Source organism: Platalea leucorodia (genome assembly GCF_965183815.1).
Source record: "Platalea leucorodia genome assembly, chromosome: 2".
In the NCBI taxonomy this organism is placed as follows: Eukaryota; Metazoa; Chordata; class Aves; order Pelecaniformes; family Threskiornithidae; genus Platalea; species Platalea leucorodia.
In genome coordinates, this window is record NC_138824.1 from 44657271 (window position 1) to 44670988 (window position 13718).

Below are 13718 nucleotides of genomic sequence, written 5' to 3' on the forward strand. Positions count from 1 at the left end.
TTTTTTCTTAACAGCAGCATGCTTTTCAGCTGGTAAAGTTAGCAAGTTAACAGCTGACTTAGCAGCATCAAACCAAGCTTACAACACCTCACTTGCCCTTTCCCACTGAAGTACTTTAATTCTTATCAGTGAGTACAATGAGGAACTTCACACTGTGATGACAGCGTCCTTTGAAGGTCCTTAGGCTATCAAGACCAGGATTCCAAACAAGATCAGTTGGATTAATTTTCTCCTATAATGGCAGCCTCAAGGTTTTATGCTGCAATTTTTAGACCATTCTAGAGATGAGTACTCCATGTCTTGGAATTACCTGTTTGTCATGTAAAGACTCTCTATTGTCTTCCTGAAAGAGATCTTTTTTGATAGCTTGTACTCTTAGAAAAAGAATAGCTTTTTAAATTGCTTATAAATTTATTGAAGATAATTAGTGTCTTCAAGAAGATCATTGCCTCTTTTTCTTTACTTCTCTACAATAAATTTGGAATTTCACTGTGGACTAGAATAGGTATTTCCTGAAGGAACTAATGTATTTAAAGAATACTTAAGGATTTTGCATTAATTTGAAGAAGTGTTATTGTCTCTCATTTCACTTTCTAAACTGTGGTGGAGTTAACTCCCGTTTTAGTAAGGCCAGTAAGGTGAGCAAGCAAAGTTTTTTCTATATGCAGTTTTTTAATAAATGTTATAATTAAAATTATAAGTTCTTTGCACATTTGACAGAGTATAGAGGGCAGAAGTAAAACTGCAATAAAAATATAATGGAATGAGAGAAGAAGAAAACACAGTCTTATGTTTTGAAAATTGTGAATAGGAGAAAAATCTGATTTTAGGAAAGTCCTGAAATATTATTTAAATATGCTAGGTCTATAGGAAGGGGGTTTTTTTCCCCTGCTTGTTTGGAACAACATAAAATAGGACAACTGGCACCTGAGTCTGATTTGGCAAATGCAGATTTTTAGTCTATTCAGAAATGTTATAAACTAATTGGAAAGCTTAACCATTTTCCATTTAATTAATTCCATTAGACGTGTCTGTATCTAAACTTTAAAAGATTTCAATTTATTTTTCAAAGAATCTAGTTGGTATTCTTGACTTATATATAATTCAGCTGCTTAAACTGCTACATCTTGATGTGTGATCTTAATTCTGTACATATTTTAGTGAATGATCTTGTTATATTGCTCAAGATGGAAGCCATATCATGCAAGCTTTTTGACCTAGGGATCCTAATTTGTTCAGGGAATATGGCTAGAAAGGTTTATTTCCTACTTATGGGTATGACGGTTATCTTATACTACTCTTGTAAACATCCTGTGGGATTTCACTGTTCATATACAGTAATTGATTAGAGGAAAGGGGACTTTTCTTCCATTATTACTGTGGTTTTATTTAGATTCAATTTCTGAGCTGAAAATTCCATTGTTATAGTATACTGTTTTAAAAAAGTCACTTGTGGTCAATAAGGTGAACAGAGGCCTTGTCCGTACTAATTTTTTTCATCAATTAAAGCTGTTACATTACAACTCTTGAAACTGCAGATTAGGGAGGTGTAGAGATGATGTAGCATGATTGCAGTGAAAATATACAATTAGAACAGAAAAGTTATAGGATAATGTACTAGATAATAATTTGAGAGTAGTTTGTTTCTTTTTTTTCTGAAATAACACCTTTGGTTTTTATATTATTATGCAATTGGTAATAATCAGTAATATCCAATAATTCAATAATAATCAAGTAATTGTGCTTTATAAATGATAACATTTATAATAGTAAAACTTCTTTTTTTGGCAGCTTGACAGAGCAAATTCTTTGTTGAGTCAAGTACAACAGCCATACAAATACCTCATTGAAACCGTGCAACAGAGAGATTCTCAAATAAGTCTACAGAAAGAAAATATTACACAACTTGAAAAAGATATCAGGTAATTAAAATCACTGTTTCTTTATTTTAAACTGAAAGTAAAATCACTTATGTTTTTATCATTATAAAACAATTATGTTATTGGCCATAAAGTAGGAGATGCTGACGCTCCATCATTGACTAAGTCCAGTCTTTATGCTGGAGCTCTAGCATCTGTGATTTCTCTCATACTGTCAGAAAAAGAGGTTTTAGGTTTGGAAAAGCAGCAATGACAGTCAGGTATAAAGGGAGTTTGGAGTTAAGAAGAGCTCTTATGAAGTAGAGGAAAGTTCAGTAGAGTAAAAGGAAAGAATGACACACCAGATGTACAAAAGTAAAAATAAAGAAATAAAGTCAGAGAAAAATAATAGACTAGTCCACCAGCAAAGAGTATTTCGGGCATAACTCAAGCCGACTTCCTCTAGCGGAGACTCTCGGATTTGCTGTTACATCCAGCTGTCAGAACTGTCTGACCACTGAGCAACTACCCACCATCATATAGCTTTATAAACTATGTTTAACATCTGGTTTCCAAGTAAGCTCTTATAAAATAATCTGCTCCTTGATTTTCAAGGAAGTGGATAGCTGTGTGCCACTGCACTACAGAGGAATTAGCATTTTAACTATTAGGTGTTTATGTGGTATCTTGCTTTAGGAAACGCATATGGTAACAATTACGAAGCATTAATGTGATTGTATTATCAAGCACTTACATGAAAAATACAGTTTTTTCCCAACAAATCTGTTGAAGCAATGAAAATAGAAAAAGTAGGACTCACCATAGCTAAACAGTTTATCCTACATACTGTCTTACATATGTATCTATTCAGTGTTTTGATGGCTTGTGATAGTATTTGTTATGCCTTGAGGAATACCTAAAAAGGCTTATTATCCAAGTAAATCTATACATAAATCAATACATTTATAAGTAAACTGAAATATTCATTCATGCTTCCTGACAAGATCTCTTTCACTGGGCTTAACTTTGATTCAGTAAGAATAGATCTTTTTTTATTCCAGAATCAAGTATTTTTAATATTTTCCTAGAGTTGATATATTATAAGAAAAACTTCAAAGGTAAATTCTATTTTTCCAGGAGATGAAAAATCACAATGTTCTCTATATATGCAGGATCTTACTTTCCAGTTGTGAATAAAATCATCAAAGAATTGGTCAGTAGAAAATTAAATTTTCATATTACAGTAACATGAAAATGTCTTTCATTATTCACATAGTTGTCCAGAAGTCTCTCGAAAGCTAGGGAAAAAAGGGAGTAGATAGGTGAGATCATTTCTGAAAGCGTATGTCACATTAAAATATATAAGAACTTAAATGCGTTATTAACATTGATTCTCTTGAGTTTTTATGGCTCATTACAAATAATCTGTATGCCCAGATATTCTTCCTAAATTTAGCCTACAAATTAAGGCACCTAAATTAGGAACTTAGTCATGTCAGCTTTCCTTAGTAGTTCATGGAGGAAGTGGCATCTCCAAAAAGCAATTCAGATTTTGGATGGAGTGAGTCATTTCCTAGAGATGCGTGTTACTCTCTATTAACTATAAAGGGAATTTTTGGCATCTTGAAGTGCCTGAGGTTAAGGAAGAAAATGGATCCGCACCACAGTGCGAGCATTCATGGTAAACACACCAGCAGTACTCTACTGTGGTGAGCTGGGGTGTGCTCACCACTAGTCCATGTTTGTGTAAATGAAAGTGTGGTCTCACAAAAAAATATTTTTATCCTTCATGGTTTTGTAGCAAAAAAGTAACACCAAAACATTTGATGTGCAAAGTAAGAAGTTTTTTCCTGTAGTTTCCAATGTTTCTTGTAAACTAAAAATAACTATTACTCCCTTATCACAGTTTTGCCTCGACTTCGCCATAGTTTCATTAGGCCAGTGTAATTCTTGGAAACAGCCTAATGTATTAGGGCTTTTGGTACATATCAGTAGTCTCTAATTTTGCTATTCATAACTCCACATTTAAAACAAATGTCCTAAATTGTTAGCTGATGTTCCCTGGAGCATGGGAGAAATCATAATCTTGTATAAAATTGATAATGATGGTCCTTTGCTTTCCCATAAATGAGAGGAAGGTTAGAGGAAGGGATTTCTAACCAGAGAACCATTACATTCCAGCAATCTTTTGTCATGAGGATAGCCTTTTGGAATCTGTTGACAGTTTTAAATTAAAATATCCTTTAGGTGATTTCAGATTACTTTGTGGACCAGTCTAGCTCCCAGCTATTCCAGAACTGGATCAGAATGGGATTTAAGTAAATTAATGATAATCCCTACCAAATATACACTAAGTGAAGCTCTGCTGGATCAAAAGATTTAGACCACTATTTCCATCCGTCTTTCTTAGTTTATTAAACAGCATTTTGTTGGTTTGTGTGTGGAATATTTTTAAGAGGATGAGTTCAGAGAATTAGTGCTCCTCAAGGAGGGCCCTAAATTCTGCAGATAATGTTGGTGCTATTAGAAAAGTAATAGTGAAAACACTAAACGTGGTTTATGAAGCCTGGTTTCTATGTATCTCAGAACTAAGGGAAAAATGTAATATTTGAAAAGCCATTTCAAAATGAAATTTTTTTTTTCAACCATTACCTATCATTAATAGTTATGCAGCAGCCTTTTTAAGTTGAGGTTTAATTTATGCTACAGTTACACGAAGTACATTATTTTTTAAAATTTTACATACAATACATGCATTAGTTTTATTTCTAGAAAGCAATTACACAAGTACCAGCTAACAGAAAAATAATGTTCAAATTCTTGTTTTCAGACAGACCTTTAAAAATAGTAGTGATTTTTTTGAATATTTTTTTTTTTAAAATCTCATCTTTGAGTACCAGATTGTAGACAAATTAACATAATGTTGATATGCCTGGACCCTGACAATCAAGACTGAATATTTAGTTTTATCCTCACAGCTACCCTAGTCTTGATCATGCTTTTCCTTCCTTCATGTTTAGGGTGCAGAATCTATAGTGGAGGAGTGTTCTTTTCGTGTTGTGTTTTTATCTCATCTGCTCATCAAGAGAGATGGTTCTGCGTTATGTAAATCATGGATTCCCTAAGTAGAGCAGTCACATCTGTGTTATCAGTGCCAGTGTTCTCTGTCACCTCTCACTTAACCTGAGTGTGGAGCGATCAGCAAGGACTAATTTGCAAGTGAATTTACTTTTTTAGACTTAATCCATAATTGGCTTCTGTGCACAGTGATTATGGCCAATAATCTTTTTAGAAAGTACTCCCAGGGTGGTTAGGTTCCAGAATATTTCCCAGGGTAATGAGTCAGTACTTTCTTGCAACCTTATAAATGTTTTGCAGGAACCTGCAGTGCTTTGTATTTCCTTGTCTATTGAGAAGGCTGTTGGTTGCTATAGGATGTGGTTTTGATTCTGTGATGAAATAGACAGTCTTGATGAAATCAGCACAAGAGGAAGGCAACTATGAGGAAGACTATCTATGACAGCAATCTCCTTAGTTTGGGCTGTGGGTGTTCTTGTGCCATATTTTTACCGATTTTTTGCAAAATGGCCTAAAGTGACTTATAATGTGGTCCCTTGACAGGCAACAGATGTGTGCAGGATTCTCCACACTGCATCATTCTATGAAAGTGTAATTTCTGACAGTAGTTATCTCCACAAGAGGAGTGGGACAGATTCAGGCAGATTATTTTGATACAATACTCTTGAGAAGTCCTGCAGATCCATCTAAGTTTCCTTCCAGTGTGGTCTTCAGAGTTCACTTTAACCAGAGCAGCTTACATGCCTTCATCCTTAAGCATCATACTTCTAGAGCTAAGGCTGTCTTACAGACCCTTTGTATCAAAATGTCTTCCTCACTTAGAAAGACTATTCAAAGAGCACTCAAGGTTGCTTGTGTCAATAGCTGTCAAACTGAACCATTGAATTGTTGAATGGTTTGGGTTGGGAGGGACCTTTAAAGATCATCTAGTTCCAAGCCCCTGCCATGGTTAAGGACATCTTCCACTAGATTAGGTTGCTCAAAGCGCCATCCAACCTCTCCTTGAAAGGAGAGGAATAGTCAAAATAGTTACCAGACTGAATCAAGTCCTTAAAGTAGTATATTCCACCAGAGCTGCAGCTACTTTGATGGCTTGCTGAGAAGAGAGAGCTTTCACAGAGCTCTCTGCATCTTTAGCCATACCTTCACTAAGAACTGCAAGAGCTATTGTGGGTGGGGTAGATGCTTAGCTGAGCAGTTGTCATGGCTGTTAGTTATTTGCATGAACAACTTAGGGACCCATCTCCATCTTCCACTCAAAGATAAAAGGAGAGGTTGTTTAGGGGTAATCGAAGCTCTGTCAGATGTTGCCCACACGTATGCTCGCTACCACTCTCCTTTCCATGCCCTTAGAGTTCTCCCAGGCAGGCCACAGGCTGTGCTGGCACTTGGCCATGGAGAGAACCGAGGTGGCACTGGGAGCAAGAACACCTCGTGTGCTTGTGCACTAAGCCATGCACCTGCAGATACACTTCGGATACAAAGCCTCTGGTCTGAGTGACAGGGCATCTGTGGGGTGAATTTATAGGTGGTCCGCATATCTCAAAATACTCTGTTAAGTAACCTCTCATTTATGTTAGTCCACACAGCACTCTAGTTAATAAAAGTACATAGCGGTGGTTAATAAGAGCAGTGGTATGTATGAGGATGACTCCTTCCTACTATAAAGAAATCTCTCTAGCATACAGTTCTTAAACCAGAAATGAAAACATCACATTTAGCACTCCTTTTGAAAAGAAATGCCATGTAAGTATGTCATGCTGTGGGAAAACAAATCTCTGAATTTCATTCTTATGTGTGTAGTGAAGTAATTGTAGTTTAAGTACATAATTTTCTGCTAAAAACATCTAGGTTTATAAATAACTGGAGACATTAAACAGGACTTTATTCATAAAGAGAGGGTATTTATTTTAAATGCAGTTACTCAAATTTCTCAGTACCAATGGCTGGTTTTAGAAGTGGTTCACTTACCCAAAAGCACTCAAAAGCCTAACTGTGCGGCAAATCTAGAAGCAGTACAAGGATTTTGCTCACTAAGAAGCTATGTACTGAAATGTTCCTTACCTAAACATTTTGGGTTCTCTAATTGCCGTCCAAGCATTATAAAGCTCAGCATACAGTGTTACCTGAGTTTTTCCCATCACAGAAGGGGCAGTGAACTTTTTATGAGAGCATTACTATTCTGTGAAATATGCATCATCTATTCCAACACTACTACAGTTCACCTGAGAAGTGCTTCAAACAAAATTTGTAGAAATATATTTCTTTTTTTTCTACAAATGAATGTTTTCTGACCCGTATTACAAATTTTAAAAAGTTGTTTGGGTTTTGTTTTTTTTTTTTTACAATTTGAAAAAGTAATTTCTTTTAAATTTGGACACTACATGGATGAGTTTTTAAGCCACCTGAAGCACTCCCAATTAAAATCATTAAGCAATACTCTCCTAAATGCCTTTAAAAATCTGATCTGTGGTTATTTAGCCGCACAATGAGAGATCACAAATCTTTCATGTATTCTCCCTTCTAAAGAACTTTTACTTGAAGGATTTTTTTATACCTCCCTCTCTAACTACATGACTTAAAAAGAAAATTTGACTTAGACTTTAAAAATTAGCTGTCTGCTCTGAGCTATTCATATGTAATTTGCAGAGATGGGATAGCTATACTATATGCCTATATTATATATTCACTTTTACATACAAAACCTTCACATATAGTATTTCTATGTTTGATTTTTTTGATGGTAATATTTGTATATAAACATAAAATGCAAAAAAATAACTCAAGATTGGACTTCAGTTTTCAACTTCATCATGCTGTAATGTGAAATTAACAGAAAGGCACAACTCTTATTTCTTATAGCATTTGGGGCGCATAGTTCACTGAAAAATAAACCTACTTTTTTTCAAACTGAATAGAAGTAATAATAAAAACAAGTAATATATAAAACCATGTTTATTTAGTGTGTCCAGCATAAGTATATTATTCAGAACATCTAATAATAGAAGCTTCTGAACAGGATAGTAGCTAGTATATTTAGACCAGAGATTTAAAAGATGCTTTAGTTGCCCAAATTCAAAAGGCTTTAAAAGTCTGAGACTGGGAAATGTTAGTCTTCATTCTCCAGAAAAATCAAGTCACCTAAAAATGTCTTACTTATGATATCCAAGCTACCTTGGCTTTAGATCCTGAGTAAAGCGAAACAAAACAAGCTAGTGGTTGCTATGAGCAATGTGTATGAATATGACAAGTGTATTCCATGGTAAGTCTTGCATTCCTGGTACCTGGATTCAAACATGGGTAGGTTTTGAAAACATGATGGAATGAAACTGAATCTCCTCCCAGACATTTTGCTTTCTTCTGGAAACCCAGGCACACAGAAAAAGCAGGAGCTGCACTGCTTTTCAGTTAATTCTCCAACCTGGACTTGTGGGACCACAGTTACATGATGTATCAAAAAGGGCACCTTCTCCACACTCAGGATGGAACAGTCAGTGACCAGGACTGTGGAGAACAGCATGGCCTACACTTGCCCTGCAGTGTAAAAAAAGCCATTTGTGCTGTTAAATAATTGCAGGGATATTAGATCATTTCAACACAGTCCATTTCTCCAAAGTGTTCACGTTTTCACCCCTGAAGAAGTCATTGGAAGATTTCTTTTAATGTTTAGTACTTTTATACATCTCTGTATCATGAAGATTTTAAAGTATGGTTAAAGATGGTCAAGAAGATCCTGTCTCTTCAGATGAAAGTTATAACCCTTGAGCTCAGGTGTGAGAAACTGGTTTGTCTAGTCTCACAGACTGTGGTTTCAGAATCATGGTAAGACAGTTAAGGCACGCCGTCACCAAATGGAGCAATCTCATCCTTACCCTCAGCTGTGGGTTTCCACTGTACATGGTAAATCAAGTTGTTTTGGTGATCCATGTGAAAAATAACCTTTAAAAAGACTCCAGCTTCCATCCAGATCAGTGAAGTGACCTACGCATCTGGTCACACATTTTCTAGTACCAACACAAAAAGCAGGTTACCAGTATGTGGTTAGGGAATGATGATCTTTCAGCAACAGTTTTCACTTAGGTCAGCTGAAGTGAACTGTAAAGCTGCTCTCTGATTTGTTACACTGCCAATTAAAACTGGATTTGTTTAAACTACTGTTTGATGGAAGTGCAGGGTAGTTTAAAGCTAGAACCTCCTTGACTGCTGATATCCAGGATGTCCATTCAGAACGTTTCCATAGCAGGGGCTGAAATGGTCAGTCTTCCTCCCAAAATTGAACTTTTGAAGGAATTTCTGCTCCACTTGGTCATTACAGGTGTGAATTTATTAACGTTGTGTCTGGTAATGCTGCTTTCTTGCTCTGTTAAATGTATATATGCCTCTTTTGCAGTGTTCTTTCAGAAGTATGTGAATTATTTCCTTCTATCTGCAGTGATGAAAAAGCATAACTATTGCAAAACTACTAAATCTGAGGTCTGCATGTGCTTTGATACTTGTATATTCATATGTATGACAGAAAACACATCAAGTGCTACTGAATTACGTAGCAGTCTTAATTCCTGTATTTGACCACAAAGAAATTAGAACTGCTCCACATGGATCGGTCATGTCATATGGTTTCAGAAGGTGTAACTAGTATAACTAGAACAGGTTCTCTTCTGTAGATGAAGCTGAACCTTGAACATGAACTTCTCATTTAGTCATGAACACTGATGTTTATGCTTATTCAGTACACTATTTAAGGCATAAAGGAACTTTCATTATTGCTTCTCTAAGAAGTCTGTGAGTAATTCTCTAAATGGATTGGTTTATGCTGTTAGGAAGCACAGAAATCCAAGAAAGCCTGATATATCAGTAAGTTACAACACATGAACCCAGGAAAAAAATAGTACAACAATTTCATCATGATTAAAAATGTCACAGGAAAAACTCTTGAAAATATTAAAATATCTTTGTATTTTTTCATAAATGTTATTACTTTCCTTTTAAAAAACTAAGACAACTAAGCAATTTGGCTAAAGCATACAATTTTTCTGAGAATTAATGAATGCCTAGAAGGAATTGACAGTCATAATTTACAGTACAGAGCTTGCAAGGAACTGCCAGAAAATCTCTGGGGCAAAGGACAATGTTGCTTATTTGAAATAAGCAGATGATACACAGCCAATTAAAGAAAAGGTTGATTTATTTTGTTGATCATTTCTGGATCAAATACTGGGAATATTAAATAATTTGTGTTTGCAACATATGTAATTGCTCTATTCCATTAATAAAATTTTAATACATTTGGTTTTGAACTCCTGACCTGTATTCAGTACTACATATTTGCATTCCATATACAGAATTGCATTTTGCATAGTTGTTGATTTATGTTACAATTTATATTGTACAACCTATTTAGTTAAGTCATGATAATGGCATATATAACATTGGTCTTCCAAGAAAATCTCTGTGGCTATTTTAACAAACTAGATTATATACTGGCATTATGTATGCATTAGTCTGAAGTTTATTGTTGGAAACTGATGTTGGAGCTAAATATGAAAATATGTTTAATTATATTAGAATTGCTGCCTGGAATCAGAATGTGTATGCTAAACATGTCAAATGTTCATATTCTATAACTAAGAAAACAAAGAACAATTAAAGTTAAACTTGACATTGTGCTATAAAAGCATGCCTTCATGCTAAAACAGTTTTCATACTCGGTTTACAAGACAAACTTGATCCCATGCATTCTTCTGAAATATGAAATAAAAAATGGCAAAAATACATTTACAATTTCTGCAGAAACTACACAGCTAAAAGAGAGAGCTGGATGTTTTTCTTCCTTGTATTTGTTATTTTCTAAATACAGTAGAATTTTTTGACTTCTAAATACAGTAGTATCAAAAGAAGTGATACAGAGAGAACAGTGTGTGCTGCTACTAGTGATGCATACAAGAAACCAATCCACATTTTGATATAAAAGTGTAGATATAAGGAGCCTTACCTTGCTTATAAATGAGCTCATTTTGCCTAGAAGAAACCAAGAGATAATAATAGAAGATCGTGGTAATTTAAATTACCCTTCAGAGAATCAAAAAAACCCTCATATTTTATGAAGATTTTGAATAGTATTTCTGTTTGACTAAAATAAGATTTCGTATGTATCAGTGCATTCAGGCCCATTTATAAAAATTCCAATGCTTGAACATAAAGAAGGATCATTTGATACAATTACTTGAGCAGATTTTCATTGTTGCCAGTATTTAGCTTTAGAAAATGCATGTTTCAGGCAGAATATAAGATTAAAAGAGATTATCTGTTGCTATTACTGCGTTTCCTATCCTCTTTCTACCAGTCTTTTAAATAAAGAAAAGACAGCTTTGCTGCGTGTCAAGAATCAAATGGCAGCAGATTTGGAGAGACTCCTAAATCACCGTGAGGTAATCTTCCTGTTTTAGCATTACTACATAAGTGCATTTTTTGTCTCCTCAGCCTTAAACCATGGGAAAAAATTGGTTTACTTTGGTTTGATTTCTTGGGGTTTTTTTGTCTGTGTCATTTTCAGAAACACAGGTGAGCATGTCTGTCAGGCACCCAGGAGGCTCTCAGTTGCTAAATTCTCTCTGTTGACTTAGTCTCACTGTTCTTTCTTTTATTATGCATACAACAGACATGCCTGGCAAAGTGTTTAGCGTTAGCAAGCATTTAACATAGGTAAAGGTGGTGAAGTTGGTACCCATGCACATGCAGGCCTTGCAGATTACCACAGTACGCCCCGGGATCTCTCCCTGCTCCACAGTCATCCAGACCAAAAACCTGGACAAAACCTTATGCAATTAATTTCCAGTACACACATCTGAGTTTCTTTTCACCTCCGAAATAGGATTTGGGGAAAGGAAACAGGACGGTAGTCACCCAGGTTTCCTCCAGACAAGAGTCAAGGTACTTCTGAAATACACTCTCAGATCTAAAAGTATGCAAAACGTTGCAGTTTAGATGTAAATGCACTATATGGGGATTCCCAAAAGGCTTTTGTCAAGATTTCTCTCTAAACAATCTTAGGAGACTAACATGTCATAGAATACGAGAGAAATTCTTTCTGCAGATTAAATGTCTGAAACAAAGGATGGAAATAAATGAAGTTTACTGAAGGAATCTCAGGCACAAAAGATCTGAAAAAGGGTGAATAGTAATATAGAAAGTTTGCTGAAGCTACAGAACATTGAAGATATAAAACCAAAGGCTGGCCATGAGCAGTAGTTAAATGATCTTCCAGAGTTCCTGAATGATTTGGCAAGGATTTGCAGAGAAAATAAAACATTAATGAATCAAAAAATTATGAATGTGAGGAGAAACAGCAAAAAAGATGTGGACAGGCTGGAGGGGGTCCAGAGAAGGGGCCATCAAGATGATCAAGGGTCTGGGAAGCCTGCCATATGAGGACAGGCTGAGAGAACTGGGCTTGTTCAGCCTTCAGAAAGGGAGGCTTAGAGGTGGTCTCATCACGATGTACCAGTACTTAAAGGGGAGCTACAAAGAAGATGGAGACTCCCTTTTTACAAGGAGTCACAGAGTGAGGACAAGGGGTAAGGGGTACAAGTTACTCCCAGGGAGATTCCTATTGGACACGAGAGGTAAATTTTTCACAATGAGAACAGTCAATCATTGGAATAGTCTCCCCAGGGAGTGGTTGACTCCGCTATGCTGAACATGTTTAAGACTCAGCTGGACATGGTGCAGGGCCATCTCATCTAGACTGTGCAAATTCTTGCCTAGAAAGGTTGGACCAGATGATCCTTGAGGTCCCTTCCAACCTGGTATTCTATGATTCCGTGAAGTTATATGTATAAAGTGATGGGACCTAAGTAACCTGTTACCTGTTCAGAAAGAACATCATAGAGTCATTATATCAGTACTTCTACCCTTGCAATTCTCTGACTGGGAAGAGAGGAGAAGATGGGGAGATTCCTTTCAAGGAATGTGGAACTCCCCTAAATTATCCTGAGATTGCGTTATCACTCATTCTAATACCATTATTTCCATAGAAAACGGACTATCCATGAACCTCTTGAAGTCCTTTCCAAAATTGTTCTTCTCCATCTCCTTTCCTTGCTATTGCCCCAAATTCCCTTCTTAGATCAGTAAACCAAACCCCATGTTGTGAATTGGTCCAAACCAGTTTGTCTCTGCTGACCAGTTACAAACCCATTTTTTGTTAGAACTGAACCAAAACAATTTCACTGACAGCTGAGTCTAAGTGAGCCTCAACTTAAGTGAAAACTGTACTAATTCTGTTCCCTGAGCACAGATCTCAAATGTGAAACAATGACCTTAAATAAAAGTAAAAACAGTTCTTAAGTTGTTTACTTTCTATGCTGAATCGCACTGCGTGTTTGTCTGATGCAGTTTCCTCCTAGAATAGTTCTTGCATTTAACTCTCTGAATTGATTGTAGTGGTTGTGAAGTTTCATGCAGAGAGATTAAAATAGTCTCATTACAGAAAAGAGCAATTGAACATGCTTCCCCACACTGCAGGTGTCATTGACCTGGCAGGATCATCTGTGGGTGCATCAGAAGTAATCATTCAATAGCTCTTATTTCAGATGTCTGTGTCCACATCATACATTTAAATTTCAAATTCAAGACTGAGACTAAGGCAAATGTTCGGTTTGGGTGATATTTGGGTTTGCTTTTTTGGGGGGGGGGGGGGGGTGATTTTTTGTTTATCTGAAACCCACTGCTCTCTATTAATGTAACAGAAAACATTTAAAGCATTTCTAAATAATTTATAAG

The 13718-nt window shown here is 35.9% G+C and overlaps 1 protein-coding gene across 1 annotated transcript in view; it reads left to right on the plus strand.

The window, feature by feature from the left end:
- Positions 1-13718, plus strand: part of PIBF1 (progesterone immunomodulatory binding factor 1) — a gene marked incomplete at its 3' end in the record, with an annotated part of 124437 nt that overhangs the window by 91183 nt on the left and 19536 nt on the right. Inside the window, exons 15-16 of the mRNA XM_082337938.1 lie at positions 1792-1922; positions 11281-11365. Of these exons, the coding sequence (XP_082194064.1) occupies positions 1792-1922; positions 11281-11365 (216 nt within the window). The remainder of the gene's footprint in view (positions 1-1791; positions 1923-11280; positions 11366-13718) is intronic.